This window comes from Jatropha curcas, chromosome 9, assembly GCF_041381405.1.
Source record: "Jatropha curcas cultivar XTBG-Jc1 chromosome 9, XTBG_Jcur_1.0, whole genome shotgun sequence".
In the NCBI taxonomy this organism is placed as follows: domain Eukaryota; kingdom Viridiplantae; phylum Streptophyta; class Magnoliopsida; order Malpighiales; family Euphorbiaceae; genus Jatropha; species Jatropha curcas.
The window spans coordinates 23,236,864-23,257,565 of record NC_143159.1 but is presented as its reverse complement, the minus strand read 5'-3'; the positions used below and the strand labels follow the sequence as shown (position 1 = coordinate 23,257,565).

The 20,702-nt window shown below is 32.8% G+C and overlaps 2 protein-coding genes across 4 annotated transcripts; one reads left to right on the top strand and one right to left on the bottom strand.

The window, feature by feature from the left end:
- Positions 1 to 11,937: 11,937 nt before the first annotated feature.
- LOC105644004 (legumin type B) lies at positions 11,938 to 15,171 on the top strand. Of its 3 annotated transcripts, none has more exons than XM_020683192.2 (4): positions 11,938 to 12,058; positions 13,022 to 13,361; positions 13,444 to 14,176; positions 14,872 to 15,171. In XM_020683192.2, exons 2-4 carry the CDS (start codon positions 13,172 to 13,174, stop codon positions 15,026 to 15,028), a joined length of 1,080 nt encoding a protein of 359 aa, XP_020538851.1. In that variant the 5' UTR covers positions 11,938 to 12,058; positions 13,022 to 13,171; the 3' UTR covers positions 15,029 to 15,171. The 3 variants fall into 3 exon arrangements, with proteins under 3 accessions (XP_020538851.1, XP_037494832.1, XP_089581778.1); XM_037638904.2 differs by having other exon boundaries at positions 11,982 to 12,058; positions 13,171 to 13,361; XM_089725652.1 differs by having other exon boundaries at positions 11,982 to 12,058; positions 13,121 to 13,361.
- A 1,514-nt stretch (positions 15,172 to 16,685) lies between these two features.
- Positions 16,686 to 19,612, bottom strand: LOC105650391 (protein ROOT PRIMORDIUM DEFECTIVE 1). The gene is given in 4 exon segments (XM_089725635.1): positions 16,686 to 18,075; positions 18,078 to 18,443; positions 18,446 to 18,843; positions 19,309 to 19,612. Coding segments are annotated over 3 exon segments (1,176 nt in total). The 5' UTR covers positions 18,708 to 18,843; positions 19,309 to 19,612; the 3' UTR covers positions 16,686 to 17,527.
- Positions 19,613 to 20,702: the final 1,090 nt, after the last annotated feature.

Genomic DNA, 20,702 nt, shown 5'->3' with positions numbered 1-20,702 from the left:
ACTGTACATAAAACATATATCTAATAGCTCGCCCTCATTAATATCAGAGGGAGCGTTAGCAGTCCTAACGTTCTCCTTTTTACCTTTAACCTCGCCTACCCCTGAGTCTGTATCCTTGAATTTCTCATATCTGGATTGATCATGTAATACTTGAACATCATCGTCCCCAGAGGAACTCATGATCCTAGCTAATGAAGAAAAGGAAGGAAGAAGATATAAAAAACTTACTTGAAAGTTAGAGAGAGAAGGAGTTCCAGAGAGTGACGCTCTGGTGGTTGAAAAATGGAAAGTGAAACAAATGAAGAGAGATAGAGGCCTTATATAGGCCAGGCAAGGCACTAAAGAGTCCCCTCATTAAATGAAGCGACTCTTCGGGTGCCTCCCCTCTAAGACCAACGCCTCGTTCTCGTTGAAATAAAAGCCTTAATAAAACAACACAATAAAAACCTAATAATAATAATAATAATAATAATAATAATAATAATAATAACAGACAATAAAAAGACATAAGCATTACATTTGGACATATAATGATCAAATAAATTAAGGGGGAACTATTATTAACATGTAATAATAAAATATATTAAAATAATAATATTAGACTCCTAAATAAACTCAAATTAACAAGTAATATAGGAGTTATAATCCTTATCCCTAACATAACTGCTCCAAATCCAGTATATATACTCCAAATTTACCCCAAGGACGGGATAATTCACAACCTACTACACCTCAAATTTTGAGGGCTTAACATGTACATTACTTCCACCTGTGCACCTAGGGTGTCACGTCCACCCTCCTTAGGAACTCAGCGCCCTCGTTGAGGTTTGCCCTACCACCTGCTAGAGGGACAAGTCTTTGTGGCATCCTAAGCCTAACAAGATATAGTCCGCTTTGGTCCCAACCTGCATGAATTTGTAAATGGCTAGAACCTCCTTTCAAAACGTGTCTTGCTAGTTTGAGGGTTATACCTCTTATGTACATTACTTTTATCTTATGCTTAATCGATGTGGGATTCGCATAGGTTGTTCCAAAACATTTACTCTATTTCTCATCCCCTTTTCTTTTATATCTCTCCCCTTCATTTCTTTTCCAATTGCTTCATTTTTTTTTTTTTTAATTTATGTCATGTCTCTCTCACTAAGTTGTTTTCTTCCTCTTATATCTTTTTATTTTGATCCTTTCTTCTCAGACTAATAGACCCTCAACCTATTAATCCACCTTTATCCAAAACACTTTTGATAGACTCACACCCAATAAACCCAATCCACTTTTAGACCGAATATATAAAAAATATTTTCTTTCAAATTGAAAATCATTTTCAAGTCTAGTGGGCCTACCTTGGTCAATGATATTATTCATAAATTCGAACATATGAAAAATGTAGGGTGAGTATAAGTCATAATTAACTAAAAAGCCAATCATAAATCAAATAGTTGATTTATATTATTCATAAATTCAAACATATGAAAAATGTAAGGTGAGCATAAGTCATAATTAACTAGAAAGCCAATCATGATTCAATTTTAGTAGAAATATTTGGTTACAGTTGCATATAATGGCTAACTGAATTTTTTTTTTTTGAAATACTTAAATCTACTTGAATCGTTTCGGTTACTTTGATATTCATTTTAATTAAAAATGATAATTATTTAAATTTATTTTTTAGCCGATTGAAAATAATGCAATTTATCGTTATTAAAATTAACCATACCTTTTTTTTTTTTTTTGTTTTTTTTGACGGTACAAATGTTTTATCTTCATTCTCATTACTATAAATCATACGTTATAGGTAGATATATAAAATCTAGTAAGTTACCTTCTTTTAGCTTTTTTTGTCTTTTCACATTAAGGATGTTTTGAATTTAGTGGGTATATTGCACGTCATTTGTCAAATAGTGGGCTTTTTTGTCTTTTCAAATTAAAGATGTTTCGAATTTAGTGGGTATATTGCACATCATTTGTCAAATAGTGGGCTTTTTTGTCTTTTCAAATTAAAGATGTTTTGAATTTAGTGGGTATATTGCACATCATTTGTCAAATAGTGGGCTTTGTACGCTTGTGTTAATTTTTATCGCAAATGTTTTTTTCAAATTAAATTGAGAATCATTCATTGTTCTTGGAATAATATTAATTTTTGTAGAAGATGATATACGGAGAGAGTCCCAACATAAATATGTTATAAAAAAACTAATATATCTAACAGTGGATTCATTTAATAAAAAGAGCGGTCAATTGACTATTTTTTCTATATATATATATATAGATTAATTTATAAAATTCAATTTATTTATATTTGTGACTTTTTTATATTTAGATTAATTCATAAAATTCAATTTATTTATATTTGTGACTTTTTTTTTTCAAAATCATACGTTGAATTTTGAAAAAATATTTCTAAATATAATGATGTGATTCACAAAATCGATCATGTAAAAAACTTAAGGTGAGCATAAATTTGTAGGTAACTAGAAAACTGATCCGAATCGATCAATTGGTTTAACTAGATGCAGTTTTAATAGAAGCAATCGAACACAGTGGCTAACTGAACTTTTTTTTTGCCCAAAATACTTAAAACTAATCGAACCAGTTTGATTGGTCTGCTGTTTGGTTCTATTTCTATTATCTATTTTCTCTCCATTTCGATTTGGATCAGAACCGAGCATTAAATGTGTTAGGGCTCCGGCAATAAAATTACGAGAATAATAACACAGCGAAAAATAAAAATATGACACACAGATATTTACGGGTTCACCCTTTAACTGTTTAGGGCAACGTCCACGGGACAAAAACTGAATATTTCTTCTACTATTAAAATTAGTAAGCTTACAAAGAGAGTAATACAAAAATAGTGGCGCTAAAAAATGTTTCCCAAAAACACCCCAAATTATCTTCACTATTTCCTCTACCCTAGTTTTAAAACCCTTTCTAAAACTGAACAACTCTCTAAATAATTTTTTTTTTCCTTTCTTTCGCTCAGCTTGTTGTGTGTTGAAGCTCCAGCGCCATCTCCTATTTATAGGAGAGGTGGACGCGTTAATCACGTGTCCACCGAAAAGTAGATCACCTACCGAAGAAAACTTTCTTCTTTCTCCAATTTTCTTTTTCCTTTTTCAACTGTGTGTGGGTCCCATATGTCGGAGGGACCTACCATGTTTTTTTTTCTTTTTTTATTTATTTCAAATGTGGGTCCCATTGAGTGGGCATCGCCACAACAAATCTCTCCCTGCACACTCAAGTGGGGACGTTAGCCATACCGGCTATCTTTCTGCAAGTGACAAGCTTCTTCGTAGGTAAAGCTTTAGTCATCATATCAGCGCCATTATTATCAGTACGAATCTTTTCAATCTGAAATAACTTCATCTCCAGCGCATCACGTATCTAATGATACCTCACATCAATGTGCTTTGACCTTGAATGAAAGGTCGAATTCTTGCTGAGATGTATCGCGCTTTAACTATCACATAGCAGAATGTACTTCTCTTGTTCTATTCCCAATTCTTGTAGGAATCTCTTCATCCACAAGAGTTCTTTGCTAGCTTCTGTAATGGCGATATATTTTGCCTCAGTGGATGAGAGTGCAACGCATTTTTGTAATTTTGGTTGCCAAGAAACTGCTGCTCCTGCAAAGGTCATCAGATATGCAGAAGTTGATTTGCACGAATCAACATCATCATCCATATCTGCATCTGTGTAACCATCTAACATAGGTCTATTATGTAACGCCCCATTTTTTCTGTGTCTGAAATAGTAAGTTACCGGTCTGTGAATAGTATCATCGGTCCGAGAATAAATATTATTTTTGTCCGGAAAAATTACTATGTATGTTTAATATTTTCTTTAATATTGTTGGAGTATGTATACATTATTTTTATGGGTAGAAAGTAAGTAATGAATATTTTTTGGAGAAATTAGAGAATTAGTGAATAGTGAATTATGTTGTTATATTAATTAAAGAAATTAGAGAAATTATTTTTATGGAGTAAATTTGAGATGGTGTTATATTAATTAAGGAAATTAGAGGAATTATTTTTAAGGATTAAATTTAAGAATTTGTATGGAGATAAATAATATTTTGAAGGAATTTAATTTGGAGAATATTTGTAGCCATTAGATTGAATTACATTGCTAAATCCTAGCCATCCAATTTTGGTGAAAGGACCAAATTACCCTTTAGTCAACTCCATTATTTGAGCAACATGTTTTCTTCCTCTTCCTATCCAGCTAACGTGAACTTCTTTCTTCTTCTCCTCCATTTTAACTTGAGTCTCTCTTTCTCTTCTCTTTGTTTTCTTCACTTATACTCACTAAATCCACCAATTTGACACCATTCAACTTGATCTAATTAATCAATCTTTGAGATTAAAGCTTGAGAAATGATATTTGGTGAATAATTTCAAGTAATTTGGAGGACAAAGGGTGGATAACTTCCTACCAAAGGCAAGGGAAAACTAAGGCATCAAGAGTCTTATTTAAGCTTGTTAGAGCTTATGTTTAAGGTAAGTGTTCATAAATCCTCTTACCTTGTTTAAATTTTTGATTTTGTGAAGTTTATACTATTTTGTGAAAATTGGAAATTTTATATGAAATAATTTGATTATTGAATTTTGGTGGTATACATGTGTTCTTGGGAGATTTCTAAGCATGCTTATATGTTGAATTGATGAGGAAAACATTTTCTTCTTCATCCTCCAAGAGTGGCAGAACCTATTGATGAATAAGGCCTTAAGTTTTCTTGTTATTCTTTGAGGATTTGTGATCTTAAGATGATATTTGATGAGTATTGAGTATGTGGTAGAAATCTCTACCTTGTTTATGATTTAAGTAAGCTGAAATTAGGACAAAGTGTTATTGGGTGTGATTAAGGACTGTTTTTCGATCCTTTTGATTTTCCATTGGTGTCTGAGTCCTTCATGAAAGTTTTAGGTCTACTTCTTAGCTTTCCAACCCATCCTCTTGTGTCCAATTTGGATATATATAGCTCAACTTATGGCTAAAACACCTAAACTAACTCTGTTATGACGGGCCACATGCATTACTGAATTGAGTGCCCATTTTGACCACTATAATGGTAATATTATGTTCTGAGTTCTTCATAACAGTTGTTTCCCTATGTCTTGAGACTTCTCTGGTTTTGGATTGGTTTGATTTGAGTGTTTGGATAAGTAGGAATTTGATAAACATTGAAATTAGTTCGGCTGAATCAGGTCTAGACTGTTGGTCTGTGTTCCTAGCTTTTGTTTGCCATCTTAAAGATTGATCTGGGCTGTGGTCCCTTCATAACATTTGTAGTATTTTGTCTTAGCTTTCTAATGAATCAAACATCACTCAATTTGGAGACACAGAACTTAAGTCAGCAAAGGTCAAGATTATATTAATGCTGGAAATTTTCTATGTCATGAATCATAGGTTTATTTGGATAAATGAAGGTATGAATTATGTGTGATGAAGTTCTCTTCATTCTGTGTATCCTTTAAGATTTATTTGACAAAAATAAGACATAAGTTTGAAAAGTGTTGTTGTGGATATGTTTAAATGGATATAAATTGGAAAGGTGTGAAATTGATTTAGATAATGCATGATGAGGGTTGAAATTGATACTTTTGTGCATAAGAGTTGTGTTAGCATGCTTAATTGGAGAAGAAAATTCCTCCCCTTGGTACCACCTTAGTGTAGTAAAGCTTACTTAATTATTTTATATATATGATATAAATATGATTATTTGATAACTTTTATATGTTTAGAGTTTTAACAAAGAAATGGGTATTTAAGGTGTATGTGCTTTGAATTTTGAATAAAGAAAATATGATTTTATATGATAAGAAATTTCTTATGATAAATTTCATTATGACTTTAAGAAAGTTTTAAAAGAAAAGGGATTTATGATAAATTTCCTATATTAAGTAATTTTGTTTAAGTATATGAGTTACTTAAGTTCTAAAGTAAGCTTACATGCATGATTTCATATGATAAGAAATTGTCTATGTTAAGTAATTATGTTTAAGTATGATTCTAAAGTAAGCTTACATTATGAATTTAGGAAGACTAACGAATAAGACAAGTTTTCTGATAAGTGATATGAAGTAAGAATTAAAATAAGGATTTCGGGCTCTAATATACTTAGTGTGAATTTGATGCGTGATTTGATTTTTATTCTGTCTAATGAGCATGCTCGACATTTGATGCCATTCTGATAAGAAACTATGATCATATGCTAGACACGTGGGTGTCTTCTGTTCTGTTAGGGCGGACGCGCTCTATATGTTCTGAATCTGTTGGCAACCTAAGGCCATTCTGAATCTGTTCTGAAAACTTATCTGCTTCTCTTTCTCCTAAGTGTATGCGAGCCCTATGGAAAATATCTGTAATACAATTAAACGAATGAGATCATATTATTTTAGTAAACATTACTTTGGAAATTACTGATTATGTTATCAAATGAATTTTCAAAGCATGATATTTCGATACATAGTATTAAAAATAAAGAGTATATGTATTGGTATAATGTTTAAGTAATGAATTTATGATTTGAAAGAATTAAATTATTTATGTTAATAATTATAAGTTTATTTGAAGGAACCAAAGTATTTATGATGATAAAATGTCTTAAGTAAAGGATTTATGGTATAAAGAATTAAATTCTTTATGTTATTAATTACTAGTATATGTGCTATTTGTTTTGCTATAAATGGAAATGTATGTTGAATTTTAATGCATTTATGATTGTAAATAATTTTATGAAATTTGTTTTAAAGTAAGTTGCTATCGCAACTTGGTAAGTATGTGAATTATGAGCACCACTGAGTTTTATACTCAGCGCGTCGATTTTTATCACGCGTAGGTTGAAGATGTTGTTGCTACTTGAAGATTAGAAGAATAGTATCAAAGCAGAAGTGACTAATTTGGGAGTAGTCGATTGAGATTTATATAATGAAAAATTATGGCATGTATAATTGTTACATTTCCAGATATTATGTTATTTGAAATATAATTGAAGTATGTAATTATAAAGTATTTTGATGTATATTTGGAGAGAAGAATAAGATTTATTAAATGATTGAATATGAAATATTTGAAGTCAGTTGATATGATTAGTTCATTAAGACTTGATAGATATAATGAATGCAATTAATTGATGGATTTAAAATACTATTGAGGATTTATTCAATTATGAAAATATAAAAGTGTTGTTATATTATAAAGATTATTTGGAGATGTTGGAAGTTTAGAGTTTAATTGGGAGTAGTTTGTATTCACATGTTTGGCGAGCTCAGTTTTTAAAGGGATATTCTTACAATATTTCTGTAGGAATTTTCCCAATGTATATAAAAAAAAATGCAAGGAAAATGAAATGAAATCGCTATTATAAAAATAAAAAAAAAATTTACTCGCTAAACTTGTGAATACTCAGTTACTTCTAATTCATAATTTTAGTTTTATGATTTATATGTTAAGTTAAGACGGTGTCTCCGGCACCAAATGTGGCATCCGCCGTCGGGTCTCTCGGGACTGGGTGGCGGGTGTTACATATTATCACCAAATCATAAGCAGATTTTGGAAGTGCCCTTAAGATACCTGAGAATCCACTTCACTGCATTTCAGTGTTCTTTACCTGGATTTGAAAGAAATGGGCTAACAACACCAATAGCATGAGCAATATCCGATCTTGTGCATACCATGGCGTACATCAAGTTGCCAACGGCGGATGCATAAGGAATCTTCTTCAGTTCTTCTTTTTCTTTCTCACTTGAAGGGCATTGACTGAGACTTAATTTGAAATGACCTGCAAGTGGAATACAAACTGGTTTCGCATTGCTCATATTGAATCTACTGAGAACTTTCTCGATGTACTTCTCTTAAGACAGCCACAACTTTCTCTTTTTCCTGTCTTTGGAGATGTTCATTCCGAGAATCTGTTTTGCCGATCCCAAATCCTTCATGGCAAAGGATTTCCAAGCTCCTTTTTCAAGCTCTCAATTTTCTTAGCATCTTGGCCCACAATAAGCATATCATCCATATATAATAAGAGAATAATAAAGTCGCCTTCTATGAACTTTTTCACAAATACACAATGATCAGAAGTAGTTTTCTCATACCCGTGATTTACCACGAAAGAGTCAAACTTTTTTGTACCATTGTTTGGGAGCTTGTTTGAGGCCATACAAGCTTTTTTGCAATTTACACACCAAGTGTTCTTTGCCTTTGACTCTGAACCCTTCTGGCTGCTCCATATAAATTTCCTCCTCTAAGTCACTATGGAGGAAAGCAGTCTTTACATCAAGTTGCTCGATCTCAAAATTCAGGCTAGCTGCCAAACCGAGCACAACTCTGATAGAAGACATCTTGACTATGGGTGAGAAAATTTCTTCAAAGTCAACTCCTTTCTTCTGACCGAAACCCTTCACAACCAGTCTTGCCTTGTACCTCAGCTGTGAGTTTTTCTGTTCAGTCTTCAACCTGAACACCCATTTATTTTTCAGTGCCTTCTTACCTTGAGGCAGTTTCACCAACTCATAAGTCTGATTCTCATGCAAGGACTCCATTTCATCTTGCATGGCTTTCCACCACTCATTCTTTTTACAATCTTCCATTGCCTCCTGGTATGGTTCTCCCCCTTGAGTCAACAAGTCATACTCATTAGGAGAATATCTCTGGGAAGGTATCCTGCCTCTTGCAGATCTTCTCAATTGAGGCAGTTTTCTGTAGGACCTGGTTCAGCATCATTGTGAACTGGTTCACCATCGTCTTCTTCATCATTTTGTGGTTCTACACGAGGTTCTGCATCAAGACTAACAGGAAACTCATTGATAGACTTTGGCTTTTCATTTTTCTCAAAGTCTTCAATGGTTTGGTCTTCTAGGAATACGACATCTCTACTTCTGATGAGCTTCTTTTCAACTGGATCCCATAATCTGTACCCAAAATCTTCATTTCCATAACTCAAGAAGATACACTATTTTGACTTCGAATCAAGCTTGGATCTTTCATCTTTTGGAATATGAACAAAAGCTCTACAGCCAAATATTCTAAGATGATCGTAAGAAATATTTTTCCCTGACCACACCTTTTCTGGTACATCTCCGTTGAGGGAGGTTTGAAGGTGAAAGGTTGATCAAGTAAACTGCAGTATTCATTGCATCAGCCCAAAAGGTTTTTGGAAGTTTGGCATGAGAGAGCATACATCTAACCCTTTCAACAATGGTCCTGTTCACTCTCTTTGCAACTCTATTCTGTTGTGGAGTTTTCGGAACTGTCTTCTGAAGTCTGATGCCGTGTTCTGAGCAATACTTCTCAAATGGTCCTCTGTACTCACCACCATTATCAGCTCTAACACATTTCAACTTTCTTCCCGTTTGTCTTTCAACACTGACATGAAAGACTTTAAACATATCCAGCACCTGGTCTTTTGACTTAATTGGTAAAGCCCACACCTTTCTAGAATGGTCATCAATAAAGCTGACGTAATAAGAGCAACCACTCAAGGATTTGTTACCCATTGAGCAAACATCAGTGTGTACCAATTCTAGAATACCAGGTTTTCTAGAAGGAGAAGGGGATCTATGAAAGGAAACTCTATGTTGTTTACCAGACAAACAATCAGTGCATATTTTTAAAGACAAACCTTTCAAAGATAACATTTTCTTCTTGGTGAGAGTCTCTATTCCTTTCTCACTCAAATGACCAAGTCGTTGGTGCCACAACTCAGCAGATGAATCTTCAACTGCATTCACTACTCCCGTGCAAACTTTGGCCTGGGTGTAGTAGAGGGTGTTGAACTTTCTTCCTCTACCGAATACCCAGTTACCTTTGGAAAGCTTCTAAGTTCTGTTGACAAACAGATTTGCATAACCCAATTCATCAAGACAATGAACTGAGATCATATTGAAGTATGCCGTAGGAGTGTATCTCACATCTTTCAACCAGAGATCGTAACCAGCATTGGTTTTGACGCATATTGTTCCAATGTTGCAATTTTTCACATACGTGCCATTCAAAGTCTTGACATGGCCGTAATCTCCGAGGGTAAGTGATGAAAAATATTCCTTTTTTGAAGAAATATGATAAGAACATGCAGAGTCAATAATCCAAAGAGATTGTTGACTTGTGGAACACTCACTGAGACTAGCATGAGAAATCAGCGCACTACCATCACCAAGTGTGTCAACATCAATAGCTACTGAAGCTACCTTCGTATCGTCTTTTTCCTCATCATTTTCTTTGGCTTGTTCCTTCTTCCACTTTCTATAGTGCCTTTGGATGTGACCGGGCTTGCCACAATGATAACAAGTGACACCTTTTCTTGACTTGGATCTTCTCCATGAATTGTCACGTTTATTTGGATTTTGGGGGTATCTGGTTTTGCTTTTCCCCCTCCTTTCTGTAACTGTAACGAGTGCATCTGAGTTGCTAATCGTACCAGTCTCCTTACGTCTGGTATCTTCATTCAGAATACTTTCCTTAACTGTGGTTAAGGTTAGATTCCCTTCTGACACATTACTGAGCGTAGCAATCAGCGTCTCCCAACTGTTCGGTAAGAAACTCAATAAGAATAGTGCCTGCACCTGGTCGTTAAACACTATTTTTGACGTCGTCAGTTGGTTCAATATTTCTTGAAATTTGCCCAAGTGATCTGAAGCACTTTCGCCATCTCTGTACTTTAGATTTACAAGCTTTTTAATTAAAAAAGCTTTGTTCTGGGCATTCTTCCGCTCGTATATGTCCTCCAATTTCTTCCAAATTGAATAGGCATCTTTCTCATGAGCGATATGATTTATGACGCTCATTTCAACAGACTGCCTAATAGTTGCGACTGCTTTTCTGTTAATCGATTTCCAATTAGTCTCATTTATTGAAGTTGGTCTGACTCCTTTCAACTCAATTCTTTCAAAGAGATCTTTGCAGCATAGAAGATCTTCCATTAATATCTTTCATACTGTATATTTTGATGAGTTGAGTCTAACTATTGTGCCTGTTGTTCTATTGTCCATTTTTGACTTGTGCAGAATATTATCACCAACAATCGTATACGTGAGTAGTGACCGTATGCGCGAATAGTAACAATATAAGTAAATAGTACTTGTATGCGTGAATAGTAACTATACATGTGAATAGTACTCTGCGTGAATAATGCTGGCTTACTTGAAATGGACTCAGCAGCCAATAATACTGTTCGCCATCAACTTTGAGTTACTATTTTACTATTCATCACTAGGTCGATTCTGCAACGTCTTTTTGAACGGACTGCATCAATGGACTCGTTGTAATTTTCTCATCGTCGTGGTATATTTATTTTCAAAATATATCCACGGATCCGGTACTGCTATCTGCTTGGCTGGATCTGTTGGAACTTTCGGCTCTGATACCACTTGTTAGGGCCCCGGCAATAAAATTACGAGAATAATAACACAGCGAAAAATAGAAATATGACACACAGATATTTACGCGGTTCACCTTTTAACTGTTTAGGGCTACATCCACGGGACAAAAACCGAATATTTCTTCTACTATTAAAATTAATAGGCTTACACAGTGAGTAATACAAAAATAGTGACGCGCAAAAATATTTTCCAAAAATACCCCAAATTATCTTCACTATTTTCTCTACCTTCGTGTTAGAACCCTTTCTAAAACTGATCAACTCTCTAAATAATTTTTTTTTCCTTTCTTTCGCTCGGCTTGTTGTGTGTTGAAGCTCCAGCGCCATCTCCTATTTATAACGCGTCCACCGAAAAATAGATCACCGACCGAAGAAAATTTTGTTCTTTTTTAATTTTCTTCTTCCTTTTTCAACTGTGTATGGGTCCTACATGTCGGAGGGACCTACCACGTTTTTTTTCTTTTTTAATTATTTCAAATGTGGGTCCCACTGAGTGGGCACCGCACAACAAAATGCTCTTCTACCTCATGGAAAATGTGCTGAACCTGCATTATTTGATCTCTATAAGTAGAGACTCTGACTTCCATTTCTCATTATCATAAATCATACACTCTCTTCCTTTCATCAGTATTCCTTAACAAATTTCCAATCCGTTGTCTCACTTTTGCCTTTGTAATTAAGGTATGCTTCTTTTCTTTCTATCTCAAGTTAAACTCTAACAAAATATTTTAACTTGTAATCTATTAATTCTGAAAACTTTTCTAATATTATTTATTAGTTATACTGATATCTATTGAATGATTTTTTTTTTTTCATTTCTTGTTTCAACTATACTCGTATTATTAAAAAAAAAAAAAATTCTAATTTCAATTAAAGTAGACCGCAAAAAAAGTTTAATACCATGCTTGAAAATATATAAATTATGGTTTCAAATGTTAGAACCCATGAAGTGAAATTTGTGCAATTCAGATTTAGTTGGATCTGAGCCGACTAAGGTTGAAAGGTTAATATACACCAATTAACTAGTTATTTTTCCACCTTTATATACCCATTTTATGATTTGGTATTTAAATTAGGAGTAGACATTCCGTTCTTACAGTTAACTATTTATTGAATAAGTACTCATCATTTACTGACCGATTTATGTATTTCCTAAATTAAAAATTTATCCAATTATTAATTTACCTGTGGATTTACTGTTTACTGAGTTGATCAATTTACTATATTAAAGGTGGATTTTTCTTTTCGAAAAAATCCTTTAAATGATGTCATTTTGAATAAATATTAAATCCGAAATTCTTAATTTTTTTTTTACTTTAGCATACCATCTACTGTTTACTGTATTCTGTTCAAACAATTTATCGTACCGTTTACTGTTTTAATGAACTATTTTTATTGAATAACTGTTTTTACTGAAACAATTATATTAAGTTTTTCCAAGACGCTGGCTCCACAAATTATGGCAACAAGGGATTTAGTGCATAACAACTACTAAGTGTCTTGGGTTATAAAAAATATTTTTTTAATATAAAGTTTATTACTCTATTGCTCCATAAAAATACTTACTATAGCTATAGCTCTTAGTACTTTACAATAAGGAGTAATCATCTCTTTGACTTACTACATTACTGATAACAACTGTAGTCGAGAGGATTAAAACTCGAGATCTTCCATTCCTCATATAAATTAAGTGAGAAGATCAACCAGAACACTACCTCATAATCACTCACTGCTAATTAACAGTTGGATATTTTACATAATTAATATTTTAATTATGTAAATTGATAATCAAGAATGGATTTGGACTTATCACCAAAATTTCCCCAAAAGACATTATATGATGGAGAGGGTGGCTCTTACAAATCTTGGTCAGCTTCTGAATTAGCTGATGCAAAGGTTGGGGCAGGAAAGCTTCTTCTTCAACCTCGCGGATTTGGTCTTCCCCATTATGCAGACTGCTCTAAAATTGGCTATGTTCTTCAAGGCAAGTGCTTTTCACTTAAAGTGTATATACAAAACATAAAAGAGCTGAAATCCTTAGGACCAGTATCTCCTTATTCTGACAGGTACTGATGGAATTGTGGGAATGGTGCTCCCTAACTCATCAAAAGAGGTGGTGTTAAAGCTTAACAAAGGGGATCTAATATCCGTGCCTTTAGGATCTGCTTCATGGTGGTACAACAATGGAGATTCAAATCTTGTTATAGTTTTCTTAGGAGAAACTTCGAAATCTTACACAGCTGGAGAATTCACCTATTTCCTTTTGTCTGGAGGTCTAGGTGTTATAGGAGGTTTCTCATCAGAATTTACTAGTCAAGCTTACAATATGAACGAACAAGAAGCATGTAAACTTGCAAAAAGCCAAAATGGGGTTTTGATTGTTACTATTGAACAAGGAATTAAGATCCCTCACCCTGATCATTTGGAATTTCCAGAAAACATGGTTTACAATATTGATAGTGCAAAACCTGATCTTGAGGTAGAAAAGGGAGGTAGTCTTAAGATTTTTACACCTGAGAAATTCCCATTTCTTGGAAAAGTTGGATTAAGTGTTAGCCATGTGAAATTGGAAGCTAATGCTATGTACTCACCCACATACACTGCTGATGGAACAAATAGATTGATATATGTTGTTAAAGGAAGTGGAAACCTGCAAATTGTGGGGATTAATGGGAAAAGAGTTTTGGATACTAAAATAGAGGATGGTCAATTGTTTTTGGTGCCAAAGTTTTTTACTGTTGCTGCGGTTGCTGGCAATGAAGGAATGGAGGTTATTATCTCTATCACCAATTCCACATGGTAATTAATTATATTTTTTTTGATTAATTATGTTTTTTTTATTTTAAATACTTATTTTTTGGTTGATTAGGTCAGTAGATTTGAAATACTTATTGCATCTTTGGTTACATAATGAATGTTGGTATTTAGTAAAATTTTAGTAGCGGTTGGTGTTAAAATGCAAATTAACCATTGAACAGTATAATTATTTATATAAGTAATAGAAATTATTAGTTTTTTAAATAATTTTAAACAAAATAATCAAAAAATATTAATTTTAAAAAATAATTTTATTAGTAATTATTTTTACAAGATTAATAAAGTCCAAATAAAATATAAATACAAATCAACTATGAACTTATAATAAAAACTTCCAAAATGCTGAATGAATTAGAAACTAAATGGAATTAGCTGTTGATTGAAACTTCTATCAATTATTAGTGGCTCATTAAAACGCTTACCAAACATACATAATCTAGTCGTTAGATATGAATAAATTATTAACTGCATGAATCAACTGAATCAGATGCTCTTTAAAAAAAAGAATAATTTTGTTGTAAAGACACAAAATTAATTATTATATATGCACACAATGCTCTAACGCAATTTATAAAGTTAATCACTTATAATTAAGATATGAAGTGTTTAATTATATATATAGTATTCTTATTGTAAGTTTGATTAATTAATGTCTTTTGATTATATATTTTGTGTAGGCCTGTTGTTGAAGCGTTAGCCGCAAAAATATCAGTGTGGAATGCTCTTTCTCCTATAGTTTCACAAATTTCTCTTGGTATCACACCAGACTTGGAAAAACTCTTCAAATCCAATATTCAGAAGAACTCTGTTATTGTTCCTCCCAGAGAGGAATAAAAAGACGTGTCATTTTCAAAAATAAATTTAAAAAAAAATTAGACATGAAATACGTACTAGGTTGTAGTACGTACGTATTTCTTTTCCCAATTATGTATTTCCTCCTTACGCATTGTTGTACGAGAAGAATTTCCCTCTTATAATTTTTACTTATTGAACTGTGAAATAAGTTTTTTTTTTTTTTTTGAACTGTGAATTTCCACTAAAAACTCAGATTACACTTCACATACCCTTGATATGGGCCTTCGTTGATGGATCGATTTTGATATTTTGATGGTTAGAGAAAGCAGATAGATAGAGTAGAGAGAGATTTTAGGTGAGAACTATCCTCAATTTTGTGCAACTGAATTTAGACATAGAATGATAGGAAGAAAGAAGTTCATATCAGACGTTGCTTCAAAGGATCAAATAGGGTAAACAGTATATTGAGAAAACCTCAAATCTTTCACAAGCCAATTTTGAAAACATAAAAAGAGAGCAAAATAGGGATATGAGAGACTTCCATGGATTTCACTGGGATCGATGATAGAGAGAGAGTGAGAAGGAAGATTGACAAGCAAGAGACGAAGGACGACACAAGCCAAATAAAACGGTGAGTTTTGTGCTAACTCAATTTCTTGGGGCCCACAAATATTATTTTTTTTATTATCTAATTTTGACCAGATTGTACATAGGATGCAATTTTAAGAAAAAGGTTAGATTGGGACGCTCAAGGAATTAAAGTCTTGTAGGGTGCAATAGATATGACTTGCAAATTTCAGAGGATATCAAATGGTTCAGCCTTTTAGACTAAATTTGCAAATTTGACATCCGTTCAATTATTTTAGCCCGCAAGGCAGACAAAGTGATTGAATTTTAAAATTATCTTGATATTGAATTTAATTTTAGTCTAGTATGGATTAATAAAATTATTTATTTTGATATAATTTTGAATAATGGATCTAAATCAAAATTACATAGTTTAATAACAACAAAGTGCGATTTGGTTGATTTCCTAACTAATCTAAAGACTAAAAGGTTTTAGATTCAAAATCTCTCCATCTAGAAATTTTTAGCAATTTGGTGAGTCAGAAGAAAAATTATTCCATGTTGTATACGCATAATATTATTCTGACTCATTAAACCTAATAAAATGACTATCATCAGGTGTGGGGAGTAAGAGGTTCGGATTTGAGTTTTCTCCACCATAAAATTTATTATTTTGATGAATGTTATTCAAAGGGTAGAGTTACCACCTATTGTGTAGTTCACAACGTTATTCCAAGCCATTTAAATTTGCTATACATTTTAAAAAAAAAAACAATTAATTTTTCTAAGTTATAATAAAATTATCATTAAAATGACTAACTTATCTTTTAAAAATTGTAAAAATAATTTGCATTTAATATAAATATAGATAGATAAAATTGAGAAAATATTATTAATTAGTTTTTGATATTCTAAAAACAACTTATATTTGTAGAGAACTAAACTATCCTAAAATCATTTATATTTATGGATATAAATATTTTTTTTGTAAAAGAATATTGTGGGTCAAACTATAAAGATATTTTAATACATTTATCAAAATAAAAGAATTACATGGTCACATGTATTCATCAAAATAGAAGGATTCTACGTCCTTATCAAAATAGGAGGACATCGGCTGTGGACACTGATGGAGGGGTGCTGGGGGCCATTGCCTCCAAGACATGGTCTCTTTGATTTAAGATTTTCAAATTTTAACCTGAAATCTGCCCTTAAACTGCAGGTTCCAGTTGCAGATGGTTGCTACAACCCACCGTTCAGATATGATTTGAGATTTTAAGAATAATATAGTGAAGTTGAATTTGAGTGTTTAAAACATCTATGTTAACCTGAGCTTGAGTATCAAAATTAAAACTCGATCTTCAAGTTGAGTTTCAAGCCAATTGAGTCAAGCCCGAGCTTAGCACTCTATCGAATCGACACTGTTCTACCCTTTTAAATGATATCAACTATTCCATATTGTCAACCAACTCTAAACCTCTTCATCTCTATTAGAGCTGCAATGGCATGCCATAGACTGGCAGATGAAGAAATGCCAATTCCAATTAAGCGTTGTAATTCCAGAAGCTTTCCTAGTTAAATTCCTTACAATGTCAATACACGATCATAGATCAGAATGAATGGCAATGTTGACAAAGGATTGAGATGAATCAAACTCTTCGAAACTGATTTTCGTTTGCCCCTCGCTTGGTAGATAAAGTTGAGGAGCGTGCATCTGTAACAGCATAAACCAAGCATGTTGTCTGTATTGGAGCACGCCTAAGTACTGCCTTGGCTTCTTTAACTTCATTGAGTGGCTATACAACTTCCCATCTTCCTTTGAGCTAAAAAGAATCATCTTATGTGGAGATTGACACTGCAACATTTTTCCAGTAAAAAGCCTAAGCGACATAGGCATACCAAGCAAAGAATTAATACGTTAATTCTCTATAGTAAAAATGTGCAATCCATACAATACAGCAATCCATAACTTCAGTCTCTGTTCTCACTTTGTAACCCAGAATCTTCATTGCTTTGGGTCTCACCAGGCTTTCATTTACTAGCAAGCAAACCTCGGCAACCCAAAATAAAAAGATTAAGAAGCTTTCTCCGAACTTCATATACTGGATTAGGATCAATTAAGCGGTCCTTCTCATATGCTTCCCTCAGAAAAACAGTATGTCTCTTACCTTTTGTAGATAAATAAAAAATGTCCGGATGATCCAAGAACAAATCTCTTATGTTCAAATCAATCCCAAAACATTTCCTAAAATGGCTGATCTTCTCCACTGTCAAACCCAAAAATTCATGTACAATTTCAACTGCTCGTTTCTCCAATCCCATCAACCCTGCCTTGGATCTCTTCTTCTCTACCAGTTCCTCATAGGGCCCTAAATATGGCAATCTCTGCCATTCCTTGACTTTAGCTCTGAAGTCCTTGCTCAATCTCATTCCTGGAGGATACTGATGCTTGAAACTAAATTGGATTTCAGTTCTATCAACGCTGCAATCCTCCTTACAACACTCAGTCACCCTCCATTCTCAACTGCCGCAGTAAAATGGTTGTTTGGAATTTCATCCACTAGTTTCAATACATGTGTATTTGGTTCATTGGCATCACACAGTTTAAAAAGATGAGGGTTTAGGGATATCACAGAGTCCTCAAAATCATCCGGAAGCGCTAGCTCCCTCCAAAACTTGAAGATAGCACGAAGTGGCAACGATTTGGGTGTGGATATTGATAAAAGCCGAACCAATCAATCAATGACAGTTGGCAAGGAAGCATTAATAGCCTCTGCTTCTTGGCAGGAAATTTGGAGAGCAGTATCAGTCAATTTGCAAAAGGGTTGTGATAATCTCGTGTTGTAGAAGATGTGGAAGACATGTGGATATCTGCGAATGAAAGAGGTGCACCACGATTGAGATGAAGCTTCTGGGAGAGTCCAGAAAGGAAATCAAGGGAAACCGATGGTGGGTTGTTGGTAGGGTTTGCAAGAATGAGGTCTTGAATGGCAATGACTTTTGGCAAGGTTTTTATACTTTCCATTAGTTTGTCAAATGTAGGTTCTCTAGCTCTCGATGCTACATATTGAGCTGAGGTTGTTTTCCATCGTATAGTGATAGATGCAGTAAAAGGGTGCTGTATAATAGATTTAATGATTCGGAATCTCATTCTGATGTGCTAATTAACTTTGTTTTAACACTTTGGATCTCTGTAAACCTAAGACAAACATGTAAAAGGCACAGACCAGAAAAATGCTTCCAGAAGGAGATGCCTCGCCCCAACCTATCTATGAGTTCAAGCAAGCCTGGTAAGATGAACCGTAAGTCAGCTGCCTGATGATAGTTAAGTACAGACATGATCATAACTATAGAATATAGCATTACCAATGTGATATAGTTCTATCTCAGTACACACAAAGTTGCCAATAACTTATTAAATAAATAAGCACCAACATATGAAGACATATAAACTGCTACTTGTACTGACTCCATGGCACAGAAAAAAAAAAAAAAAATCAGTAAATCACATACTTTCTCCAGCTTTGAGCAAAAACCAAGATCTAACCATAAAATTTCAATATAAAATGTGAATCTAAAGCTTCAACTGCAAGGTTATGGATAAACTGTTAGGGGCATCTGTTACATGTTCTTATACCATAATTATAAAGTAAGACAATAATATAATTGCAGCATACAATGATGTAAATTTGTTATGACGAAAAAACAGGAGAACGACAAAAAAAAAAAAAAAAAAAAAAAAAATGACCCACATGAAATTCTCTCAGAATCATTTTATCAAACACATGATATGCTCGTCTATTTATGTATGCCGAGAGAAATATTTTGGCATGCCTTTTGATATTTAGTTACAGTTAAAAGAGCGGTCACAAAGAAAGCGTAAGGCTGTGGAGAAGTGAGAGCTTATGGAGATAAGGGAAGAATGATAGTCTGTATTCGATTCTTTCTGCTCAAGGAAGGCGAAATGTAAGAAGGCGACCATGACAAGAATGAAGTGACGCAAACTTTAATCTCGTTGTTATACTTATTTTGCATGCAACACTTTTAATTTTTCAATTTACTATTTTGTAACTTACTATCTTCATGTAGTGCTCTACTATCTTTATTTAACTTACTCATTATAATTTTACAATTTATTATTTTGAATAAAGATTAATATTTTATTTCAACAAAGTCTTTTTAATACGAATTTATGCAAAAAGAAGTCTTTTAATGTGAATATACTATATGTACAATATTTCTCAAATGAGGATGAATAATTTATATAAATGAAATTAAGACCAATTTTTATTAATTTTTTTATCTTTGAAATTTTAATTTCAATCAAGTTAGATAAAAAAATTATAAAAAATTATATTTATATAGAAATTATAACTTAAAAATAAGGTGTCAAATATTATTATTTTATTGATGAAACTAACAAAAAAATATTGTTCGAAAAAATGGTGTTAGTTGAGTTTTACATAAATTTAAAACATTAATCTTTAATTTGCTTGAAAAAAAAAATATTTATCGACATTTAATAGTTAGTATTTAATGAATAACTGTTATTATGAATGCACATATTTATAGTAATTAACTAATATTAGACCCGCGTAATGGGCGAAACAATATTAAAGATGAAATAATATTTTATAACATTATTTAAAAATAACAAATTCGTATAATAAAATGTTCGTGAAATGTATTACGAAATTGTACCTCGTTGAGATAGGCTGAAAAAGTTATAATGCTAAGATGTGTCTTCTTAAGTATCATGCGAAGTCTTTCACCAAGATATGCAATAGTAAAAAAGCCATATATGATATAATCTGCATCAAAAAATTACACTCACACACTATTAATATATTTTTAATAGTGATGATAATTTTGAGAATTTAAATAACTATATTGAAATAAAAAATTAAATATTTTTTATTTTATGTTTATGATTTATTATAAATGATTGTTTATTTATTTGAAATATTAATATATTATACTTATTTGGTGTAGTGTGTCATATGCGTGTGGATGTCTAATTTTTTAAAAATTATCATATGTCATGTGTTCTCATATCTCATGTCTTGTATCTGTACAACCTAACTCCTAGTATATGAAACTACTTCATGTACCAAGTTAATCAACCAAGGAGTTTTTTTTTTCTTTT